Raw genomic sequence first — 26259 nt, 5'->3', positions numbered from 1 at the left:
ATGATCCACAATCTGGTTCAGGGACCACTAGGCCATGTGTTTGTCAATTTAGAGGTCCACACCACTCAACTTCGAATACATCCAGCCATCCCACATTAACTAAATATGAGACACCCATCTCATCAAAGCTATCAGGAAATGGCAAGGCTAGGTTGAAGAACATTGTCACGCCTCGAAAAACCCATTCCATGATAGAAAAGAACCACATGCAATACCATACATTCCAAATCTAACAAGGAAAATACACATGCAAGTCGATACCTGCAATGAATCATGTTGTGGTTGCTTGATCCTGCCTTTCCCTGCTTGATCTTTGCTTCCTCTTACCTTTTTTTTCCTTTCTTGCTCCAATACCAAAGTGCTCCAAGAAACTTTGTGTCCAAGAGAGAGAGAGAGAGAATAATGAGAGAGCTCCAAAACTGAATTTTCAAAAGGTTCCTAACTAATCCTCAGAAGCCTTTTTATTAATGAGGCCTCTATTTTCTTCATTTTCCATTATTTTCCTTCATTTTCCTCCTCACATGCAACTTGTGACCTTTCACCTCCTTTTTCTCCTAATTTCCTTTATTTTCATAAATAATTGTGCCAAAAATGCTATTTTGCCTTTCCAAAACCTTATCCATTTCCTTTGCCAATTTCCTTAGCCCTAAACAACCAAATGAACACCCCCTAGTGTGTCTTGCTCAACATTCATCTTGGAATAAGTGTCCCATCAACCGTGGTTATTGTTTTTAACTTTTATTACATGGAATTTTTACCAGGGTTGTTACGACTACTACATTTGAAGATAGACTTCCTCTGGTTTTGCACAAACTCCACTGACTAAACCTGCTATTGATCTCATGTTCTACAAGATCATTATGAGCTACATTCGAACATGGGCCATGATTACCACAACCTAGTCTTGCAAGCATCCATCCTCCTGGATCAAACGCAACTCGTGCACATCCCTCCAACCTTGGATATGAAACATCATGATCCAATGAAGAAACTATCCTGCTAAACTGCAATCCATCACATGAAGCAATATCGATCAAACCAATATTGTCCATGCCAAGGAAACCCTTGAGTTGTCACAACGATCCATGGTAAATCATAGGAAGTCCATGATCAACAATCTACCCTACAACAAGTTGTTGTTCACTAGGCTCGCCACGAATCCACCAGAACTCCAAACCAATCTTGATGCCAAGCCATTTGAGACCACATCTCCATGTCTTCAGCTAAACCCTTTACTCCATGATTTAGACAATCTCAACTCCCTTTGAGTTGCTTCATTGTGCACACACTGATTTAATAAACCTTCAAAGTAACTTTGATCCCATGTTTATTTTCCATGATACTTGAGTCTAGTTTAGAACCTTACAATATTTGATGCTACCAATCCAAGTATCACAACAAACTACTTTGCACAATGGAACAATATACAACAATAAATCTACCAGTGCACAAATATAGACAACTTTTTACAAAATTTAACTGCCTAACTTTGTTATATTAATAATATGATAATACAATAGTCTAGGGCTCCCGTAACAAGGACAATGGCCATCATACATCCACTGATACAAGACTACAACTGGGACTTGGTGTCAACAACTATGACAACCAAACTACTTGAAAATTATACATTGACCATATGGTTGATGTAGTATGCTCTCTCAACTCCCCTCGGTCGTACCTTGAACACACCTACATGGTCCTTTGGCTCCTGAGTTCTAGCAACACAAATTTTCCTCTATCAATGAACGACCTCCATTAGGTCACTAAACATGGCTCCAAATGCTCTCTAGCTGATTTTTTGTCCTTCAATGCATCAACACACTTAGACTCCTGTCGAGTTGTTCACAACTACATTTGTGAACAACTCTCAACTACTCACTACTACTTCTTAGCTCCTTTGGGACTTCTTTCCCACTAGCTACTCCTTAGTCCTTCAAGGGCACAACTCTTAGCGATTTTCTTCCCACTAGTGCCTTCCTTTGTTGCCCGATGAAGACACTCCTTTGGGCACAGAGGGCTACCACCTATCGTTGCAAGATGTCCTTCTTCAACAATGAAATTGGGCTAGTGTGATCTGTTCCCTTTACCTCCTGTCCTCGTCCCTCAAGGATCAATCTTGATCTTACCAACTTCTGCCTCTCCTAGCATACCATTTATCCTTTAAGACCTGGATTTACAGCTTGGAGCAAACTATTGCAACCCTCCTAATTCCTGCTCTTTTGGCTGATCCACTTTTATCCTAAAATAGGACAACATCCACCTGAAAATCACATCAACTCAAGAAGCAACCTCATGTTGCTCTTCTTGACAATGCACATAAGAAACTTTGATGTAATCTTCTCCTTAGGGTGTCCCAACCAAATTTTCCAATTTGGACCTCATCCACTAGCACTAAACCAATATGAAACACATCAAACACTTACCTTGGAACTTGTGCATATTGTTGTAGCTTCCATTCGTTGGCTAGGGAATCCAACACTCTATTACAAACCTCCAAAACTGTCGCAATAGTCCTCTAAAAGTTTTTGTCCTTCCTCCCTTATCCTCTCATCCCATAGACTATTGTTGTAGAGGTGTTCTAACCCATGTCTAGGTTGTACGACCTCCTCTTATATGAGGTAATAGGGTTCAAATCCTACAACAATCACTTGTATAGGCCTACGACTCTTGTAGGATGCTCCAAACACCAATTTCGGACCCCTATTCCTCAACAGAACTGGCGGCCTAACAAATGGAGGAAGAACCTACCTTTAACATGCACAAAAAACTCCCAAAACTCTCCTCTCCTACTTGACCCTGCTACTGGATTCCTGCAACCCTCAAACAGTCCTTAAAGGAACCCAAAAAACCCTCTAAATCTTTGATTGAGTATCTCCTCTCCTTGGCCTAGGAATGTGTCTCCACTTGATTGGATTCACCTTGTATGTAATCAAATTCCTCCAACAAATCTCATATTTATATGCTTCCTCATGGGCTTCCAATGAATTGTCAACAGGGCTAAACTAACCCTACCTAACCTACTCTCCTTGACAAATTTACCCAACAACATACAAATAAATTCATATTTCACATTAGAGACCTCTAATTTCAATGATTTTCATTGCCCCTAGTTGCTCTAGAGGTCCTCTATCATCTCCATTGGTCAAACCATCAAAATTCCACTTAGTTTTGACCCAACTCCTTTGGGTGAAAAACCCCTATGCTTGGGTTCTTAGCCCATAAGCCACTTTTGCTTTCCAACTCCTCCACAACCCTCTAGCCTAGGGTTTGGAGTACCTCCCAAGCCACAAATCTCAACAATTTTTATTTAGATATGAAATGAAAATATGTATTCATTTTGTTTCAGTTTGTACATTGTTATACAAGGAATGGTGTAGAAATAGGAAACAATCCAATAGTAAATAGCAATAGCAAAGTGGAAACACTTTCTTGGGAACCTCTTCCCTCTTTTGCATCTACTGTCAGACCATGAGGTAACTCCTCAAATCAAAACTCATTTTATTCATTCAGGTTGTTCATTAATATATATAAGAGTGAGTGACTGTTCGGTTCATCTCCCGATGACTCACTATCTTCTCTATTATTTATTTACATTAATTATAGTTGTACACCCAATCCTTCTGATTAGGTGTCAACATTCCCCCCTTGACCTGAAGGGATGTTGGTGATTCCAAGCATCGTTTTGAATCTTTCAAGCTTGTCTCTTCCAAGTGCTTTGGTGAAGATGTCTGCAATTTGCTCATTAGTGGAACAATGGCGGAGATGGATTGTTTTGGCCTCAACATGATGTCAAATCAGATGATATTTAGTATTGATGTGCTTTTTTCGATCATGGAACTTTGGTTTCTTGGCCAAATTTATTGCAGAGGTATTGTCAATCATGAGTGGAGTTGATTGTACTTGTTTTACCTGCAAATATTCAAGAATTTTCCCGAGCCACACAATTTCTTTTGTTGCCTCAGCTGCTGCCACATATTCTGCCTCTGTTGTGGAATCTGCGGGAACTGATTGTTTGCATGATCTCCAGGAGACAGCTCCTGATCCAAGACTCATAGCACAACCTAAAGTAGGTACCCCAATTTCTTTGTCTCCATCGAAGTTTGAATCAAAGTATCCAATCAAGCTGAAGTCGCCCACCTGTGTACACTTGATTTCAAAGTTTTGAGTTCCCTTTAAGTACTTTAGAACTCTTTTTGCAGCAGACCAATGTCCCTCACAAGGCTTTTGCATAGATATGGAGAGGATTCCAACAGAAAACGAAATGCCTGATCTGGTAGTAGTTAGGTAGTTGAGACTTCCTGCAAGCTGTCTATACTTTGTTGCATCCTTAAATTCTTTTCCTTCAATGGATGTGAGCTTTAAGTTTTGTTCCATTGGAGTAGCCAGAGGATTGCATTTAGTCATGCCAAACCTGTTCAACAGATCTCCAATGTACTTCTTTTGAGAAAGGAATATGGACTTCGGATGTTGAGTTACTTCAATACCAAGATAGTAATGAACATAGCCCAAATCAGTCATTTCAAAACATTCCTTCAATTCCTTTTTTATGGATGCAATGTAGCTTTCATTGTTCCCTGTCATCAAAAGATCATCTACATATACCACAAGATATACAACTGTTTTGCCAACTTTCTTGACAAACAAAGTTGCAACATCAAGATCATAATGTTTGAAATTGAGTTTCAGAAGATGCTCAGTCAATTTTTCATACTAGGCTCATGGTGCTTGTTTGAGGCCATACAAGGATTTCACAAGTTTGCATACTTTATGTTAATGTCCTTTCATAGAAAATCCTTCAAGATGGGACATAAAAACATTTTGTTTTAGATCTCCATTCAAGAAAGCAGTTTTTACATCCATTTGATGGACTTTCCAACCGTTCTGAACTGCTAGGGCAAAGAGTGTCTGGATGGTAGCCCATTTTGTTGTGGGGGAAAATTTTTCCTCATAATCGACCCCTTCCTTCTGTGCAAAACCTTTTTCCACAAGCCTGGCTTTGTGCTTGTCAAGTGAGCCGTTAGATTTATACTTGTTCTTGTAGACCCACTTGCAGCCAATTGGTTTAGTTCCCAATGGAGGATCAACCAGCTTCCAAGTGCCATTCTTTGTCAGGGAATCATACTCCTTTTGCATTGCTTCTCTCCATTCATCATGAGAAGTAGCTTCTTTGAAGGAAGTTGGTTCAAAATATGTAGACAAATTGAATTCACAATCATAAGAAACATCCATATCAACAGGTGAATCAGAGTCATCTACATTACCTCCATTTTCCGGTTTGAATTTCTAGTTCCTGTATTTCCCACCTCATCAGGATGAACACTTTCAAGTGTCTTTGTCAACCACTTTGGGTGACCTTTCTCAGATGGTCCAGGCTGCTCCGTTGATTGAGTTGGGACTGAATCAAGATTGAGTCTCCCAATTCTATCAATCACATCACTCAAAGTATCATCCGTTGTTGGAGTTTAATGCAGGGGAGAGAGTGCTTTAGAAGAAGATTCCACAGGTTGATCTAGTATAGGAATACCCCCTTCAAGGTGTGAAATCTGATTATCAAATTCTTGAAATGATTTTGCATTTGTGAATATATCCAAGTGATCAAGTTGCCTTTCAACAACATTGTCAGTTTTGGATGATTCAAGAAAGATTACATCTCTAGATACAACAAACTTTTTGTTGACTTCATCATAGAGACAGTATGCCGTGGAGGTGTTTGAATACCCCAGGATGATACACTTACGACTTCTTGCACCAAGTTTCTTTCTATGTACCTTTGGTATCAAGGCATAACAGGTGGAACCAAAGACCCTGAGATGCTTTACTGATGGAATGTGCCCATACCACATTTCATAAGGATTCTTGTTTCTGATAGCATTAGATGGACATCTATTCTTTATAAATACAGCACATAGAACTGCATCAACCCAAAACATCATTTTTACATTTTTGAAGAACAGCATGGAGCATACCATATTTAAGATTGTCCTATTCATTCTTTCAGCTACACTCTTCTGTTGGGGATTATAAGGCACGGTTGTTTGATGTTTGATCCCATGTTGGAAAAGATAGTTTTTAAATTCATTTGAAGTGTATTCTTTTCCATTATTAGTGTGAATAGACCCAATATGAGATTGTGCATCATTTTCAATCCATGCATGAAAGTTCTTGAATGTTTGAAAAGCATCAGATTTGTTCTTTAATAAATAAACCCAACACATTTTGGTATAGTCATCAATAAATGTCATCATATATTTATTTCCATTTGCAGAAAGGACAAGCATTGGACCACATAAATCTAAATGAATGAGTTCAAGTTTTCTATGTGCTCTGGAGTGTGAATCATGAAAGGATTGTTTGCTATGCTTTCCTAGAATGCAAGCATCACATTGCTTAAGCTTCCTAGGAATTGTAGGCAAACCAGAAACACCATTTTTCTTCAACAAGCGGAGGTTGTCATAGTTCAAGTGTCCAAATCTAGCATGCCATAATAAACTTGATGGCAATGTACCTTCTTCATAATGAGAATTGTATGAGAAATGTTGTGCATGAGCAGAGGTACCTTGCAGCTTGAGAAGCCTTTCTTCTTCTATCCCTGTCATCACAAGTGAGTGGTCAGATGCTTTTCTCACCTCAAGCTTGCCATCAAACATATGAATGGAGTGACCTTGCTGGCGGATGTGGATCAAGGACGGCAAGTTTCTCCTCAGTTGTGGGAGATATAGAACATGATGCAGAAGAAAGTCTGGAAGACCAGGCAATTTAAGCTTGATTGTGCCAAGCCCTAATGGCTTGAGTTTTGATTGGTCTGCAAAGTATACTGCTCCATCAACATTGTCAATAAATTCTTCAAAAAAATCTTTTCTATGAGTTATGTGGCAAGTTTCTCCTGAATCAAGCAACCAATCATTTTTCGAAGAAGCAAGTGAAGCATTAAATAAGTTTTCATTTACTCCAATATTACATTGTGCCACAACATAATGAGCGGATTCAGGTGCTTTACCTTTGTCTGTTTCATTAGTTTTACCTTTGGGTTGGTTTCTTTGCTGCTCAATTTTGTCCCAAGGTAACTTGCATGTGGAGGCATCATGTGATCCATTTCTTTTACAGCGTATGCAGTGCAAATCTAACTTTTCTCCTTGAGAGTGTCTACCCCCCTGCCTCTGAAATATTTTCCTCTTCCTCTTCGACCACCTCTTCCTCTGGAAGAATCTTGGGCAAGATTATTTTCTTTATGAGAAAGGCACACAACCTCTTCAGAAGATTCAGGGGCTGTCTTCTTTCCAAAAGCTTTGTCTCTTTCAGCAAATTTTTTGACAAGGGAGTCAAAGGTAATATCGTTGAGATTTCCATTTGCTTGCAATGACTCAAGATAATTGGAGTAAGTAGGATAAAGTGCCTTGAGAAAAGCGATCAGAGGAATATCCAATTCAACCTTAGTGACTTTGATATCATGCATTGTAGATTTTACTTTGGATGCAAGAGCAAGAGGATTATTATTTTGTAATTCAAGGGTCAAGAGTTTAATCATGAGTTGAACAACTTCAAGTGCAGAGTGTGAGTCATAGAGTTCCTTCAGCTTTTGTAAGGCTTCGAATGCATTTGAAAATGGAAAAATGTGTCGACTCACCTCTTCACTTACTAATGCTGCAATCAATGCATAGGATTTGTTGTTCTTATTTTCCCAAATGGCGAGCTCTTTGTCTGAGGTACGCTGGACTGGCGCTTTGTCTCCTTCTCCAACACACACTCCTTTCCATAGCTCATTAAAAATGAGAGTGTGTTGGATTTTCCGTGACCATTCAGGATAATTCTCCTTTCCATTGAGAACTATTCCCACAATAGATAAAATTGAATGCATTGTAAAATCTGAATATCAGAGTCTGACTGTAGTTGTAGATCTTTTGTTGCTTTGTATGGCAGAGATGAGTGGAGGAGATGAGCAGAGGAGATGAGAGGAGGAGATGAACGGAGGAGATGAATAGAGGAGGGTCGTCGATGGTAATCGATCAATGGTTATCGCAAGAAAACAATTTGGGGCGTTAACCAAGACTAAGGGCGATTTTAAAGTGATAAGCGGGATTTCGGGCATATAAAAAGCGATAAGTGGTATAGAGAGGGGAGATTTTGATTCCACTAAGCGGTTGACACGTAGTGACTAGGGGAGAGAGGAAAACTTCTCATTTTAGGCGAGTAACTCTCGTGCAACTAATGCACTCGAAATCGCTATAAACCGTCAGATCTGGAGGTTATGATCAATGGTGGAGATTAAAAGGCACTTTTTGGGCGGGTAATCATTGTGCAAGTGGTCCCCCCGAAATCAATGTCTGTCGTCGGATCTGGAGGTTGAGATCAACATTGGAGAACGAGCCAGATAAAGTGAAACCTTAGGAACTGTGTCCGAGCGGGTTTAATGAAGGGTATGATCGAAAACATGTAGCGGTATTGATCGGGGCAAGAGATTTGCGATATGCGATTAAAAAACGGACCCGACGATATTTATATATATAGGTTTATAACACTTGAGATCCGGCTCAAGGGAATACGAAAACGGATATATGTGAATACGAAAAAGGATATATGGTTCTTCAATGTGAAAGAGTATATATACCATACTCAGAGGAGGAGGAAATCCAAGTCATTATAGCCCTTCGGCTTCAACAACTAGCTCCAATGCAACGCACTTCAACGAATGTATTAAATGATAAATGAGATTTCGTAGGGATTTAACAGAGATGTCAACCTGCAAAAGATGCAAAACAAAGGAAAAACAGAATAGGAGTTACAAATTAAAAAGGAAGCCAAAAAATGGCGCCTGCTCTAATACCATGTTAGACCAGGAGGTAACTCCTCAAATCAAAACTCATTTTATTCATTCAGGTTGTTCATTATTATATACAAGAGGGAGTGACTGTTAGGTTCATCTCCCGATGACTCTCTATCTTCTCTATTATTTATTTACATTAATTACAGTTGTACACCCAATCCTTCTGATTAGGTGTCAACGTCTACGTACTCAGGCATCTATGCCCCAAGTTTTTTCAAAATTGATACAATATAACCACTCTTGTTAAAAAAAATTGATTATGTAGAAATAATTATGTCGATAAGTGTCTATTTTTAAATAGGGTTTCTACAATTCTAATTCAATTATCAATAATTATTAGGTGGATGGTGGATATTTAATCTCCATAGAATATTCTAGAATATTCATAATAGTATACACAAATCAAAGGAGATTTATCTCCAAAGTAGTTATGCCATTTTTCTCTTTTAATTAAATTCATTAATTAAAATAAAAGGCCATATGAATAAGTGTCATATGAAATGAGTTATGATTTTTTGGACATATGGTATTGATTATCCAAGGAATTGGCCCGTGATATATAACAAATCCAATTTACAGATTAGGAATCTCCATGACAAAGTGGGGTGAATCTCCATGGTTAAGAATCTTGTTCCGTGTTTTTTTAGTAGGTATATATGTTTAGCTTCAATTAATTTTTTTATCAATAGTAATAATAATAAAGCTATAATTTAGTTAGTATTCTTAATTTTCTTAATTTTAGCAATGTGAGATGTAGGATAAAATGTGTTTTGATACTTATTATGGATTGATTCCTATTGACATTTACCGGCCATTTAATTTATATGGCTACGCTAGTTATTGTAATGGGAAATTTTAACATTATTTCTAAAAAGTATTAAAAAATACAAATATCATGAAAATTTTACAATCCTTTCTACTTTGTTCAAATTCTAAAATTCAATCTTTTGACAACCCCTACAATTCAAAGTAATATTTCAAGTCAAATTGAATGTTTAAACCCTTTACATGTAGATAAAGGGATAACTACAATGTTTCATTGTTAGAGGTCACTTCTTAAGATTTGTAAAGAATGTTTACTTCTATCTTCCCTTATGCATCATACATGCTAATGGATCGCATGCTTCTCCTTTTTTATTTTAAATTTCAATTCATTAAAGTAATGACTTATATCAAGTTGATAACTTAAAAACATTGAAGAATCTAATAAAATTAATTATTTTGCATCATCCAAATCGATCAAAAATTTATTTTCCTCTTCTAATTTGAATTATTTGATCCATACCTCCTCTTCATTCCACTAAGGGGGTCGTTAGGCTAGAATACGAGTAGTAGAGGATTCCAATTGAATCATAATTGTACTCATATCTACACCACAACCCTCAATAGGTGGTTTTGGTTCCTCCATAGAATCTACAAGCTTGAGTGTTTGGAGACTTTTCTTAGTTCCACCCAAAAGGAATTCTTTACATTTTCCTTTTCCAAGTCTCTTCACCATGAAACTTATTCTTTTTTCTTGTGAGCCATAAAAATAATTTTCCTTCAAATAACAAGTTGCCACAACCTCATGCTCAAGATGGAACATATAATGAAAACCAAATTGTTCATAATAAATTATATGTTAAGGTCATCTTGAGTGGTTGGGACTAACAATGTTAATGCCACCCAACTCGATTTGAATCTTGAATAATCCACTCGATATGGTTTGTGGGTTATTATATTGGGCCAAGGGGTTATAGCGGCATCAATGCAACTCAATCTCTAATGGCATGGATGATAGTGTGTTCTAGTTACTAGTTCTCCCTTGTACAAGCAAATAAAAAAAAATCATAATATATTGTTGTTTCCAGTGATATTTATCACATTCAAACATATAATTTTATCAAGAATGCCTTAGCTCAAATTTGTGTAAATGGAATGTCAAGCATATGTTAAGGATTCCATCCCATTCTTCATAGTTAAGGTAATAAATATGCCTGAAACATTACCTAGAGTCACAAGAGAAATTATATCCTTGTATTCAATAGGGAAACTAGGAAACCTTACCCAAATTAAGGCTTCTGACAATGACTCAAGATGTAGAATGAAACTAGAAAACCACAAATTCATGACAAGGCCTCAATTGTCTATGAGCCAAGGGATATTAATAACACCACAATGCCTATCTAGTTCAAAGATAATGTCCAAAATAAAAAGATAAAATCCTTTGGCACGTGAATGCATCATCACTAGGTTATTTGTTGAGCCTTCAAAATGTCTTCAAAATGTCATCCACTTTCACCTTGATCACCACCATTTCACTCACATGTCGCAATTCCATAACCATATAACCTTTCATTAGCCTCCATTTTCATGATCATATGGGGTTACATTTGTGTTTTCCAATAGATAATGATTTCTAGTATTACAAGTGAATTAATGGTTAAAACTTATCAAAATTACATATACTTGCCAATACCTAAAAGTGGCTTGAGATTCATGACATGTGTAGGTCATTTGGAAGCTTCCAAAGCAACCTTATGTGGCCTCCAATGCTCAAATTCGAATTCCCTTCAAGATATGGAAGGAGATTTGGATAAAGGTCAAAGAGGATATGTGTCTCATAATTAGCTATTTGGGTTGTAACAATATGAGATTTTTATGGATCTAGGGAGAGAATAATGGATATCCATTAATGGGGTAGCTTCTTATGTTCTTGTATAAATAGGAGAGACTTCTCCTTTCAAAAGGAATGTGTAAAGTTTGGGAAATGCTCATGTTTTGAATATAGAATTTGGATTTGGCACCATGTTCATGAGTGATGTTCACTTTTATTTGGTTATGATTGCATTTGGAGCCTCTCAACTTTCCATCTCTCATGTTTTTGGATTGGCCACCTAATATGTGTGAGATGTTAATATTGATTGTTCACTTTGCTTTCATTTCATTTGTGTAGTTAATATCGTGTTGATTTTGAGTTTCATAGATTTGAATTAATTCTTTGTTACCATTAGAATTTGATTTCTGAAAAGAGTGGTATGATTTGGGTTTAAAATCTAATTTGTGTACGAAAGGACAACCAAGGATTTAAGTTAAATTCTCTTTCTATCAAATTATGAATCACAACTAAAAATCATTCGTTTACATTTCTTGAATTCTAGTTTATGATTTGATGAAATGGTAATGTTGTTGGAGTAGAACTATGAGGAAGGACAACCAGGACCTCCTAAGTTATGAGCCGCTTCTCTTGCTTTCTACACATAAAAAATTGTTGCTCTTTAGTTTCTCTTCTTGAGGACAGTACTGTGGGGAAGGACAACCAAGACCTCCAAAGTTAGGGGCCTATTCCTTCGCTTACTGCATCTTGAATCATAGACTTTTTTTTAGTTTCTTTAAATTGAGAACTTATTTGATTTCGTAGTTAGATTAATCTAAACTGAAAGTTAATTTCTAGCATATATAGTGCACGCACACTTTGCAAGTTTTACGAAACCCCTAGGCTGACAATTAAATGATAGGTAATTAATTTGCCTCAACATTTTGGCATCGTTTTCGGGGAAGTGTGCATAGGAACTAACTTTCAGTCTAAAGTTCATTTTCAACTTTTTCATTCATAGATGCATAAATCATTTAGTTGCATACATTTTGATGATTTTTGTAGAATAAAATTTTTGATACTAAACCATTTATGGACGAAAGATCTAGAATGCAAAACCATTTATGCACAAAAGATATAGAATGCAGATCAAACATTCTTTGGAGTGCAAGGACTATATCAAAGAATGGTTTTAGCAGGTGACTATGTCATGACATTCATTCATCCTTCAACCAATATTTGCACTGAATCCAAAGATGAAAATAATTTCTCGTGTCCTCATACACAATCAGGTACATTTTGTAAATTTGGATATGAGCATTTTAGAAATTCTAATTCGTAAATGGCTCCATTGGAAATATTCATATACTTAAAAAAATAAAAATAAATAAATAAATAAATCTTTCAAGTAGGATAAGCTAGGAGAATAAAATCAAGCTTGATTGCATTTTTCTTAAGTTTTTTTATTAGGACTTTAAAATTTTCAGATTTTATTTATTTTCATGCCTTCTTTTTTTAGTGGCGCAGTAAGAACAACTCATCGCCAACTTGACAGAAAGATTTTCAAAAAAAAAAAAAGAAAAAAAAATCATGTTTATAAAGAAGGAAAATGTGAAATTTTGAAATGCAAAATCAATTCTTTTCACGTTGTTCTAATTTCTAGATTTTAATGTGTAAAAGAACTCACGAAAAATTGATAAGTAGGTTGTCATGCGACTTAGAAGAAAAAATTTCAATGTGTTAGCTTAAAATCGAAATTCAAAATTCATCATAAAAAATAAAATAAAAAACTTCCTTTGAATTAAATCTAATTCGCTGCATATATGGCGCATCAACGATGAGCCTGATTTGATTTGTATCACACACATCCATCACGATCCAACTCCTGGATAACTTTCTCCTATAAGAACTATGGATGGGAAAAATATTGAAGTTATCAATGACCGTCCACTTGCGACCATGTTGAAAGAATTCAAACAATTGAAGAAAAGATATCCTAATAGGATTTTCATTGCTTCCATTGTGGAGGACTATGATAGAGCTGCTTGGCAGGAGCTTATAGAACGAGTAGAAGAAATTGGAGTTGATGCATTTGAGATTAATTTCTCCTTTCCTTATGGGATCCCTGAGCGCAAGATGGGTGTTGCAGTCGGAAAATATTGTGCTTTACCAGAGGAGGCTTTTGGTTGGGTAAATGAGAAAGAAACAATCCCAATTTGGGCAAATATGACTCCAAACGTGACAGAGATTGTTGATCCAGTGAGAGTGGCATTGAGGGAAAGAAGTGAAGGAATTGCAGATATTATGAACATAATGGGAATAAATCTTGACACATTATGGCCTGAACCTTGTGTGGAGGGTTATTCAACCCCAAGTGGATATTCTTCAAAAGTTGTGCATCCAATTTCTCTTGCAAAAGTAATGTCTATTACACAGATGATGAAGTCTGAGTTTCCTGATCCATCGTTATCACTTTCTAGCATAGGAGGAATTGAAAATGGAGGTCATGCTGCTGAGTTTATACTCCTTGGAGCAAACACTGTTCAGATCTTCACTGGGGTCAATCTTCCATAACTGAGAATCAAAAGAGGACCTACTGGACAATATGTGTGTCTGGTTGATGTCGAAGGAAATCGCACCATGCATCCAAATGGTTATCCAAATAGCCGTATTTTCATTTCTATTCTTCATGCACCCGGGGATAATCCAAGTGGCTATGAGTTTGCTAGAAGCCAGACTTACCCATGGACATGAAAGATCCAACAACTCTCTTTCGAAAATATTTAAGCGGATTTCGGCTAGATCTAGCCTGTGGGCACCAATTTCTCCCGAATTGTGCAGTCTAGATGTCACAGTTTCCAAATTCATACGAATAACTGAGCCTGTGGAAAACAAAAATATATCTAGAATCTTGAAGGCAAAGTTCTGGTAGAGAGGTAGATTTCTACGCACCAAATTACTGTTATCGGTGTGCTAATGCGCTCGCCTATCCATACATGTGGCAAGATGCATGATTCAACGCTGCCCAATCATATATTCAACGTGGCAAGTGTGATAGTTTTACTGATTCTTCATCTGTGTGTGCAAGTTCTGTTAGATATATACATATATTTGAGGTTCTGTGACTGTTTTCTTGCAGGCTTGACACCCATAAGGATTCCATTCCTGCCAGTGTCTTGGAGCGAGGATCGGACTCTGACTTTGTTTCTTGTGCATCTATTCCAGGCTGAACTGAACTCTGACTCTATTTACTATTAAAATATTCTAGATCGTTTTAGTAAGTGGTATCAGAGCATATGGAGAGCACATTGTCACGACGATGGTATACTTAAATCGAAGTAGATACAACTATTTTTCCTGGGAGTTTATTTGTTTTGAACCAGCTATAACCAACGTATATCATTGTGTGGAAGATTGGATCAACGCTGTATAGAATAATTTGCAAGGAAATTGATCAAGGAACCAAGCCCTCTGCAGAATCTACGCTCGTCAATTCCAAAGTATGTAGTCATCTTTCTTCTGTTTAGGAGGTAGAATCTATGGAGATAGAAGATGGAAATGCATTTGCAATCAATTTGGCACTTTCTATATCTAAGAAAGAACAAATTAGAAGAGTGTTGGTGACCTCGAAGGACATTTTTGCATGGTTATATGTAAACCTCAAAGTTCATGGCATTTGAGCTAATCTTGCATGCAGAAGAACAAAGGTAGTACACAATAGCTAAAGCTTTGGCCATATTAGCAGTCCACCTATAGATTGAAGATTATGCCATCAGATCTTACCATGGGCAAAGGAATTGTTTAGGAACGCTGAAGGTTACAGAGGAAAGTTAGTTTGCACTAGGTTATCTCAAACCTAAAAGTTTGTCCTTTAGCTCAAAATGTGGATTTTTTGAATCGTGATGTCAACAACTCAAGACAAGAAAATCTTCCAAAGATAATCTTTAAAGGAAACATTTCATTATAGAATAGAAACTCTAGTGTTGATGCTTTCCCTCTTAACAGATATGTGCCATAATAGTCTCTAGCAAAACATCACTTGAGAATGACTTTGAGGCTTGATAAGCTTTTAGCTTCTTTGAAAAACTCTACATCTCTCCTTAACGCTATAAGAAACCTTTTCCCATCAGTAAATTTCAACAGACTGCTGAAGTGATCGACAAAAAGCTCACAATCTGTCTTTATAATTGTGTTTATGATACAATGGCATAGCCTACAGGCAAAAAGGTAGTATGGAGAACCATGAAATATATCCTACCCATCTTAGGAAACCTAATGAGGCATGCCAAATGTAATAATTTGAAGGATCCAAAAATACTGGATGCAAGTATGAAAACAAGCACTTTTTATAATTTTTGTTCTGGATCTTTTTAAGCACTTAGGATGGGCACTCAATTTCAAAATGTATTCATGGTTCCAACAGAATATTTTGAGGAATAATAAGTATCAATGCATATGGAAAGAGCACTTTTATAGATAATTCGTGATTTCTTCTCAACATCTAGTTAAGGGTTCTATGATTTATTTTCATATCAAGAAAGGCACCTCTTTCAGTGTTGTTTTTAGGCCCTGCTCATGCCGATCTGGACTGTAAATTGCACTATTTTATCCCCACATGCATGGGTTCTATTTTTAAGAAGGAGGGTGCACCACTTTAGAGTTGTTTGGCAGCAAACGAGGAACACCATTTAAAGGTGAGGGCACAGATCTGAGAGCAGATTTGAAGGAGTTACTGACAATAGATAAGGCACACTTCTCAAAAAAATTCATGCTTGCTATGGGAGCTATTATGGGCATGCTTTTTGAGTAGATTCATATATGTCAGACCTAAATAATAGCCTGTTGTCAAAACTATCCTTTTCTGTTATCTTTAGAGCTATCTTGTGCTAATTTTAGCAGATCGAGGGAGCAACTATTGAGAAATTTATCATCATCAGTAGTAGCATTGACTTCAATTATTTTAAGTATGTTTCATACATGTATGCCAGCAAAAAGGGCTATGAAGACAAGCACTTTTCATGGTCAAAATTTATCATTGGTTTTGTCTAATGTTATGTTTTCAAGCATGATGCAGGGAAGAAGAAGAACTATAAGGGGTGCTTTATCTACAAGGTTGATTGATGAATTTTTTACCGAAGATTGTTTTGCATGAATCATTAAGCATTCGAAAAATAATATTTCTTTATCTTTATGAAATGCTATGGTTCAAACATAAATTGAGGAAATTGTGCATATTTTCATTTTTTTAGAAATTGGATTTATTTATCGCAATTGTGACACTGGACTAACCCTGATAATTTCAAATGAAGACACGTCATGAACCTATTTTACTAGCATTAATTATGCAAAAAAAATTGCGTATGTACCGAGAGAAATTGATCACTTCTCTTTTAACACACTTACGTTTTATTGCAATTTTAGTGCCATGCTTGTTTTCAATTTCTAGGACAGTCGGAGAATTGAAGGAAGCCAATTTATGCACGAATGGTTTTCTACGAACAATTTCAAGAAACATGAACCACTTAAATCCATTTCTATCATCCATAAATGCCATCATTTTTCCTCTCCAAACTCACAAACTATTCAATAATTTTCACTAAAAATCATCGTCACCATTTTCCTTGCAAGTGTCGCATGTTTCCTTTACATTTTCCATTCACATTTTCCATAATTTCCATTCATTTTCATTAACCCATTAATAATAATATTTAGCTCGCTTACATGCTAATTTGTCCTTTTTCTTTCCATTCACTTGTTTACCCTCTTGTCATTTTCCTTTCCATTCAATAAATCCCGCTCGATGCAAACTTTCCATCTATGGTCCTTCAAAATCATTATTTCATACTCGCATTAGATGATGGGGGATTCAATAATGCCTCCCTTCTAACAAGTCTTGGCCTATCAACATCAGCACATTATCTAGGTTCAAGGCTAGAGTCCTTATTAGTACCTTGAGGCTTGTATGCATTAATGGAAAGTTCTCTCGCTGACAATCATCGGAATACATCAATGTCCCATTGATCGTTGGATCTTGCAAGTGGCTCGACATCATCTCATCTATTTGCACTTCGCAAGATGTACTTAGGTACCTTGGCACTCGTTGACATTAATGGAAAGTTTGTCTCGCATTGGTTAACGACATTCAGTAATGGTCGGTAATCCAATGACTTCTCTTCATGCTCGACAATAACACATTTATTCGCATGACTAGAATTGTACCATCGGGTTTCGTAGCAGGTGAAGACTATATCGCTTCAGCATTTTGTAGCAGATACAACAAATTTAGCAGCGGAAATAAAGAATCCACTTTCACGACCTCATCGACCATTTATGCAACCAAGAAGCAAATGAAATTCTACATTCTATTCCATGATCCAGAAGCAGCCACAACTTCTCTACATATGCACAGTTTGTCCACTTCTTAGGTAAGTAAAGGTATGTTCTTTTCTAGTTTTTAATCATAGAATTCCTTGAATACTAAAATTATAATCTTTGGAAAATACTTCACCATATTTCCTTTCTCATTTAAAAAAAAAAACAAAAAACAAAAACAAAAAAAACGAAAACACCTTTAGTTGGGGAGGAAAGGGACATCCATTTATGATCACTCTTCATATCACTTCATTACATTCTAACATACTTGTCCTAATCAATTATGATTGCATTATGGTTCAAAATTTATATGATTTTCAAATAACGACTAAATGATAAGCATAATATATGGTTGATTTAAATATGCATTGTTAATATGTTCAATGAACCTTTGCTGCAACAAAAAGAAACAAGGTATTGATACACAAGAACGAATACCAATTAAAATTTGGTTGTCACACAAGTACTAACCAAACATGTTGCAATTCAATGTATGACAAGGAATACTTTGCAAAAAGAAATGAAATTGTCAAATATTATCAAATTCAAAGTCTAAGAACAATTGATATAATCCAAGCTCATTCAAAATCAAATCATGATTAAGCAATACAGTAGATGGCATGAGGACATGCAATAACTTCAGTTGGAGGGTATGTTGAGCCTTCAAAATGTCTTCAAAACGTCATCCACTTTCACCTTTATTGCCACCATTTCACTCACATGTTGCAACTCCATAACCATATAACCTTTCATTAGCCTCCATTTTCATGATCATATGGGGTTACATTTGTGTTTTCCAAAAGATAATGATTTCTAGCATTATAAGTGAATTAATGGTTAAAAATTATAAAAATGACATATACTTGCTAAAACCTAAAAGTCTCTTGAGTTTCATGTCTTGTGTAGGTCATTTGGAAGCTTCCAAAGCACCCTTATGTGGCCTCCAATGCTTAATTCGAATTCCCTTCAAGATATGGAAGGATATTTGGATAAAGGTCAAAGAGGATATGTGTCTCATCATTAGCTATTTGAGTTGTAACTATATGAGATTTTTATGGATCTAGTGAGAGAATAGTGGATCCCCATTAATGGGGTAGATTCTTATGTTCTTGTATAAATAGGATAGCCTTCTCCTTTCAAAAGGCATGTCTAAAGTTTGGGAAACGCTCATGTTTTGAATATAGAATTTGGGTTTGGCACCATGCTCATGAGTGATGTTCACTTTTATTTGGTTATGCTTGCATTTGGAGCCTCTCAAATTTCCATCTCTCATGCTTTTGGATTGGCCACCTAATATGTGTGAGATGTTAAGATTGCTTGTTCACTTTGCTTTCATTTCATTTGTGTAGTTAAGATTGTGTTGCTTTTGAGTTTCATAAATTTGAATTAATTCCTTGTTACCACTAGAATTTCATTTCTGAAAAGAGTGGTGTGATTTTGGTTTAACATCTAATTTGCGTATGAAAGGATAACCAAGGATTTAAGTTAAATTCTCTTTCTATAAAATTATGAATCACAACTAAAAATCATTCGTTTGCATTTCTTGAATTCCCGTTTATGATTTGATGCAACAGTAATGTTGTTGGAGTAGAACTGTGAGGAATAACAACTAGGACCTCCTAAGTTATGAGCCTCTTCTCTTGCTTTCTACACATCACAAAATGTTTCTCTTTAGTTTCTCTTCTTAAGGGCAGTACTGTGGGGAAGGTCAACCAGGACCTCCTAAGTTAGGAGCCTCTTCCCTCGCTTACTGCATCTTGAATCAGAGGCTTTTTTTTAGTTTCTTTAAATTGAGAACTTATTTGATTTCATAGTTAGATTAATCTAAATTGAAAGTTAATTTCTAGCATATATAGTGCACGCACACTTCGCAAGTTTTACGAAACCCCCTGGGTTGACAATTAAATGATAGGTAATTAATTTGCCTCAACATTTTGGCGTCATTGCCTGGGAAGTGTGCTTAGAAACTAGCTTTTAGTCTCAAGTTCATTTTCAACCATTTCATTCATAGATGCATAGTTAAAACATGTAAATGCATAAATCATTTAGTTGCATACATTTTGATGATTTTTGTAGAATAAAATTTTCGATACTAAACCATTTATGGACGAAAGATCTAGAATGCAGATCAAACATTCTTTGGAGAGCAAGGACTATATCAAAGAATGGTTTCAGTAGGTGATTATGTCACAACATTCATTCATCTTTCAACCAATCTTTGCACTGAATCCAAAGATGAAAATAACTTCTCATGTCCTCATACACAATCAGGTACATTTTGTAAATTTGGATATGAGCATTTTAGAAATTCTAATCCGTAAATGGCTCCATTGGAAATATTCATATAGTTAAAAAATAAAAATAAAATCTTTCAAGTAGGATAAACTAGGAGAATAAAATCAAACTTGATTTCATTTTTTAAGTTTTTTTATTAAGACTTTAAAATTTTCAGATTTTATTTATTTTCCTGCATTATTTTTTTAGTGGCGCAGTAAGAACAACTCATTCGCCAACCCGACAGAAAGATTTTCAATAATAAAAAATCATGTTTATAAAGAAGGAAAATGTGAAATTTTTAAATTCAAAATCAATTATTTTCACTATGTTCTAATTTCCAGATTTTAATGTGTAAAAGAACTCACAAAATATTGATAAGTAGGCTCTCGTGTGACCTAGAATAAAAAAAAATTCAATGCATTAGCTTAAAATCGAAATTCAAAATTCATCATAAGAAATAAAAAAATCTTGCTTTAAATTTGATTTAATTTTCTGCATATTTTGCGCGTCAACAATGAGCCTGATTTGATTCATATCACGCGCATCCATCACGATCCAACTCCTGGAGAACTTTCTCTTATAAGAACTATGGCTAGGAAAAATATTGAAGTTATCAATGATCGTCCACTTGCGACCATGTTGAAAGAATTCATACAGTTGAAGAAAAGATATCCTGATAGGATTCTCATTGCTTCCATTATGGAGGAGTATGATAGAGTTTATTGGCTAGAGCTTATAGAATGAGTAGAAGAAATTGGAGTTGATTCATTTGAGATTAACTTCTCCTATCCTTATGGGATGCCTGAGCGCAAGATGGGTGTTGCAGTCGGAAAAGATTGTGCCTCATTGGAGGAGGTTTGTGGTTGGGTAAATGAAAAAGTAACAATCCCAGTTTGGGCAAAGATGACTCCAAACGTGACAGAGATTGTTGAGCCAGGGAGAGTGCCATTGAGGGAAGGAAGTGAAGGAATTGTGGCTCTTATGAATGTAATGGGAATAAATCCTTACACATTACAGCCTGAACCTTGTGTAGAGGGTTATTCAATCTCGGGTGGATATTCTTCAAAAGTTGTGCATCCAATTTCTCTTTCAAAAGTAATGTCTATTGCACAGATGATGAAGTCCGAGTTTCCTGATCCACCGTTATCACTTTCTAGCATAAGAGGATTTGAAAATGGAGGTCATGCTGTTGAGTTTATACTTCTTGGAGCAAAGGCTGTTCAGATCTGCACTAGGGTCAATCTTCCACAATTGAGAATCAAAAGAGGACCTACTGGACAGTATGTGTGTCTGGTTGATGCCGAAGGCAATCACACCATGCATCCAAATGGTTATCCAGATGATGTGTTTGCATTTCTATTCATCATGCATCCGGGGATAATCGAAATGGCTACGGTTTTGCTAGAAGTCGAACTTACCCGTGGACATGAAAGATCCAACAACTCTATTTAAAAAATATTTAAGCGAATTTTGGCTAGATTTGGCCTGTAGGCACATATTTCTCCCGAATTGTGCAGTCCAGATGTCACCGTCGTTGAATTCTTACAATTAATTGAGCATGTGGAAAATAAAAAGATATCTAGGATCATGAAGGCAAATTTCTGGAAGAGAGGCAGATTTCTGTGCACCAAATTACTATTATCGGTGTGCTAATGTGCTCGCCTATCCATACACGTGGCAAGATGCATGATTCAACGCTATCCAATCATATATTCAACATGGAAAGTGTGATCGTTTTACTGATTCTTCATCTGTGTTTTCAAGTTATGTTAGATATATACATATATCGCGGGTTCTGTGACTGTTTTCTTGCAGGATTGACACCCATAAGGATTCCAGTCCTGCCAGTGTCTTGGACCAAGGACTGAACTTTGACTCTATTTATTTTGCATCTATTCTATACCAAACTGAACTCTAACTCTGTTTACTATTCATATATTCCAGATCATTTTAGCAAGTGGTATCAGAGCATGTAGAGAGCGCATTGTCACTGCGATGGAAGACTTAAATTGAAGTAGATACAACTATTTTTCCTGAGAGTTTATTTGTTTTGAACCAGCTATAACCAACGCATATCATTGTGTGGAATATTGGATCAATGCTGCATAGAATAATTTTCAAGGAAATTGATCGAGGAACCAGGCCCTCTGCAGCATCTGCATGCGTCGATTCCAAAGTATGTAGTCAAATATCTTCTGTTTTGGAGGTAGAATCTATGGAGATAGAAGATGGAAATTCATTTGCAATGAATTTGGTACTTTCTATATCTTAGAATGAACAAATTAGAAGAGTGTTGGTGACCTCGAAAGACATTTTTGCATAGTTATATGTAAACCTCAAATTTCATGGCATTTGAGCTAATCTTGCATGCATAAGCACAAAGGTAGTGCACAATAGCTCAAGCTCTGGCCATATTATCACTCCACCTATAGACTGAAGATTTTTCCATCATATCTTACCATGGGCAAAGGAATGGTTTGCAAATGTTGAAGGTTACAGAGGAAAGTTGGTTTGCACCAGGTTATTTCAAACATAAAAGTTTGTCCTCTAGCTCGAAATGTGGAGTTTTTGGATGGTGATGTCAACAACTCAAGACAAGAAAATGTTCCAAAGATAATCTTTAAATAAAACATTGCATTATAGAATAGAAACTTTAGTGTTGATGCTTTCCCTCTTCACAAATATGAGCCATAACAGTCTCCAACAAAACATCACTTGAGAATGACTTTAAGGATTGATAAGCTTTTAGCTTCCTTGAAAAATTTTGCATCTCTCCTTAAGGCTATAAGCAACCTTTTCCTAGCAGTAAATTTCAACAGACTGCTGAATTGGTTGACAGAAAGCTCACAATCCATCTTTATAACTATGTTTGTGATACAAAGGTAGAGCCTACAGGAAAAAGTTAGTATGGAGAACCATGAAATATATCCTACCCATATTAGGAAACAAACGCAGGGAAAAACCCGCAATACCCCCAGTATGCATATAAAAATGCATAATCTCATTCATCCCAGGAATTTCTATGACCTGCTTGGTCAAACCTTCATAAGCTAAGGTTAAGGCCCCTTCATTTAATCTCATGCGGAGACATTTCATTAGACTTCCTATCGTCTAACCCTTCATTAATCTTTCTATCGGGACTTTATAACTCAACCCTTCATCCTTTATGGCAACTTCGGTTAATTCTATAACCGCGCATGTTAACCAAACCCCACTATACGTGCCATCTCATCCTTTATCGCAATCGCGGAGTTGTTCCTTCAGAACTCTCGTCTTGCGATATGCGATTACCCTTTCCACCGTTGATTTCGTCCACCAGATCAACGGCTGTCACAATCTCGCATCACACCATCATGTGCCTTCATCGCCTCTCGCATGTGACATGCGATAACACAACCAGACTTCAATTAATTTAAAACTGCACTTATAACCTCCTCGGGTCTGCTCTCCACAATTATTTTCGCTTCAATCTCCACCATCGATCTTACTGTCGATCCGATGGCTGCACTTCCTCCTAATCAAAAAACTAACCCGATGCTTTCTAACCGTTGATCAAGATCTGCTTGATCTGACGATCCACAGCGATATCAAGTGGATCACTTACACGACATTTAACGCCTTTACGAAGTCGATGAGAATTATAATCTCTCGATCTATAAAATTTCAGGTCTGCCCTTGTAGTTAAAGCTCGATCTATTTATGGCCCAATATCCATTTGATGACGAGGCCTTTAAATCCTATGATCAGCAGCCCTTCAACTAGCACACGGGTTATTAACCAGTGTAACCCCGTAGTTGATTGTGACGTGAGCATTGACTTCTGCGATCGACGGTCAAGATCAATTGCGGGACTTCAACAACGATCTGGGCTTCCGTACACTCTCTACCCCCGCTGCTCTTTACTTCGGGTTTGCGTTGTTTCTTCAATGTCTTTCTGTGGTTTCATCTTCCTTCAATATTCTAGTCCTTCGTTGTTCTACCACAAATCTCTCCTTAATTTAACTCCACTCGTGCCTTTATGCTTCTCCACCTTCACTGTAACACTAAAGGCTTCTTCCAATGTATACAAAGTCGTAACACAAGCTCTATGGTTCTCTCCTCGAACTTCTTGCTGACTAACAATTATACCCAACACTTCTTTTGTTGGAATTGTTATCTCTAAGACAACTCTACCCACAATCGCAATTGTGGAGCTACCTCAACAACTTCTACCCAACCGCAATTAGAAGTTGTTCTGTTACTCTTCTTTGTAATTCACCTATGATTCTGCCAAACTCCAAAGAGTCTCCCTCTCTCTGGCCTAATTTTCTGATTAGTGGCCTCTGTTTTCCTACCTGCCCGTAAGCTTACAGACAAATCTTGTTTCCTAACTTTCTAACTACTCACTGACTATGCCTTTTAGGCTTACATTTATATAAAAAGGTTCTGTTGAACTAATTCTAGTTTAGATCCTTAATCTGCTGAACTGAATCCTAAATATCCTCTAAGTCCACTTTTGACTCCTACTTATCCCTAAGAATCCTCTCTAGCTCCTCGAATCATGAAACCACTTTCTAGTCAAGACTTATAATTGATTTCTAACTCTCTCATCATCATTAATCACCCATGTTCTCCTACATTCGAGAGCATTTACAAATATCCTCACAATATCTAATTAATTCATATTCTAACCACTCAAAACATTAATAGTTACATACATAGGAATCCAAATTCCTTGAAAACACAAGACCCCTAAGTTAACTAGACTAAGATGAAATTGTTGAGTTGAATGCTCCTGCATCAAAAACCTAATGAGGCATGCCAAATGTAATAATTTGAAGGATCCTAAAACACTGGATGCAGGTATGAAAACAAGCACTTCTCATAATTTTTGTTCTGGATTTGTTTAAGCACTTAGGATGGGCACTCAATTTGAAAATGTATTCATGGTGCCAACAAAATCTTTTGAGGAATAATAAGTATCAATGCATATGGAAAGAGAACCATTTATGGATTATTCGTGATTTCTTCTTAGCATCTAGTTAAGGGTTCTATGATTTATTTTTCATATCAAGAAAGGCATCTCTTTTAGTGTTGTTTTTAGGCCCTGCTCATGCCGATCTGGACTAGAAAGTTGCACTAATTTATCCCCACATGCATGGGTTCTATGTTTAACAAGGAGGGTGCACCACTTTAGAGTTGTTTGGCAGTAAACGACGCACACCATTTAAAGGTGAGGGCACAGATCTGAGAATAGATTTGAAGGAGTTACTGATAATAGATAAGGCATGCTTCTCAACAAAATTCATGCTAGTTGTGGGAGCTATTCTAGGCATGTTTTTGGAGTAGATTCATATCTTTCAGACCTAAATAATAGCCTGTTGTCAGAACTATCCTTTGTTTCTATCTTCAGAGCTATCTTATGCTAATTTTAGCAGCTGGAGGGAGGACTTATTGAGAAAATTATCATCATTAGCAGCAGCATTACCTTCAGCTATTTTACGTATGTTTCATACACGTATGCCAGCGAGAAGGGTTACGAAAAAAAACACTTTTCATGGTCAAAATTATCATTGGTTTTGTCTAATGTTATGTTTTCAAGCATGATGCAAGGAAGAAGAAGAACTATAAGGGGCGCTTTATCTACAGGGTTGATTAACAAATTTTTGCCCGAAGATTGTTTTGTAGGAATCATTAAGAATTTGAAAAATAATATTTCTTTATCTTTGTGAAATGCTATGGTTCAAACATAAATTGAGGAAATTGTGCATATTGTCATATTATTATAAATTGGATTTATTATCACAATTTTGAAATTGTACTAACCATGATAATTTGAAACGAAGACATGTCATGAACATGTTTTACTAGCATTCATTATGCAATTTTTGTGTATGTACCTAGAGAAATTGATCACTTCTCTTTGAGCACACTTAAGTTTTATTGCAATATTAGTGCCATGCTCGTTTTCAGGTTCCAAGACAATCGGAGAATTGAAGGAAGACAATTTATGCATGATTGGTTTTCTACGACCAATTTCAAGAAACATGAACCACTTAAATCCATTTCTATCATCCATAAATGCCATCATTTTTACTCTCCAAATTCACAAACTATTCAAGAATTTTCTCTAAACATCATCGTCACCATTTTCCTTGCAAGTGTCACATGTTTCCTTTACAATTTCTATTCACATTTTCCATAATTTCCATTCATTTTCATTAACCCATTAA

General features: G+C 36.4%; 1 protein-coding gene and 2 pseudogenes across 1 annotated transcript in view; all 3 read left to right on the top strand.

The window, feature by feature from the left end:
• LOC149176424 (uncharacterized) overlaps positions 1-11709 on the top strand; it is a 39454-nt gene extending 27745 nt beyond the window's left edge. The window contains exon 11 of the mRNA XM_089421463.1: positions 11316-11709. Coding sequence (XP_089277589.1) covers positions 11316-11474 — 159 coding nt within the window. The 3' untranslated portion in view covers positions 11475-11709. The remainder of the gene's footprint in view (positions 1-11315) is intronic.
• A 1491-nt stretch (positions 11710-13200) lies between these two features.
• Positions 13201-18651, top strand: LOC149176423 (dihydropyrimidine dehydrogenase (NADP(+)), chloroplastic pseudogene; annotated as a pseudogene).
• A 1985-nt stretch (positions 18652-20636) lies between these two features.
• On the top strand, positions 20637-21500 carry LOC149176422 (dihydropyrimidine dehydrogenase (NADP(+)), chloroplastic pseudogene; annotated as a pseudogene).
• The last annotated feature ends 4759 nt before the right edge of the window (positions 21501-26259 follow it).

Source organism: Pinus tabuliformis, chromosome 4_1 (assembly GCF_031772625.1).
Source record: "Pinus tabuliformis cultivar Carrire ecotype Pingquan chromosome 4_1, CPIR1, whole genome shotgun sequence".
Classification (NCBI taxonomy): Eukaryota; Viridiplantae; Streptophyta; class Pinopsida; order Pinales; family Pinaceae; genus Pinus; species Pinus tabuliformis.
This window is presented reverse-complemented; position numbering and strand designations above follow the sequence as displayed.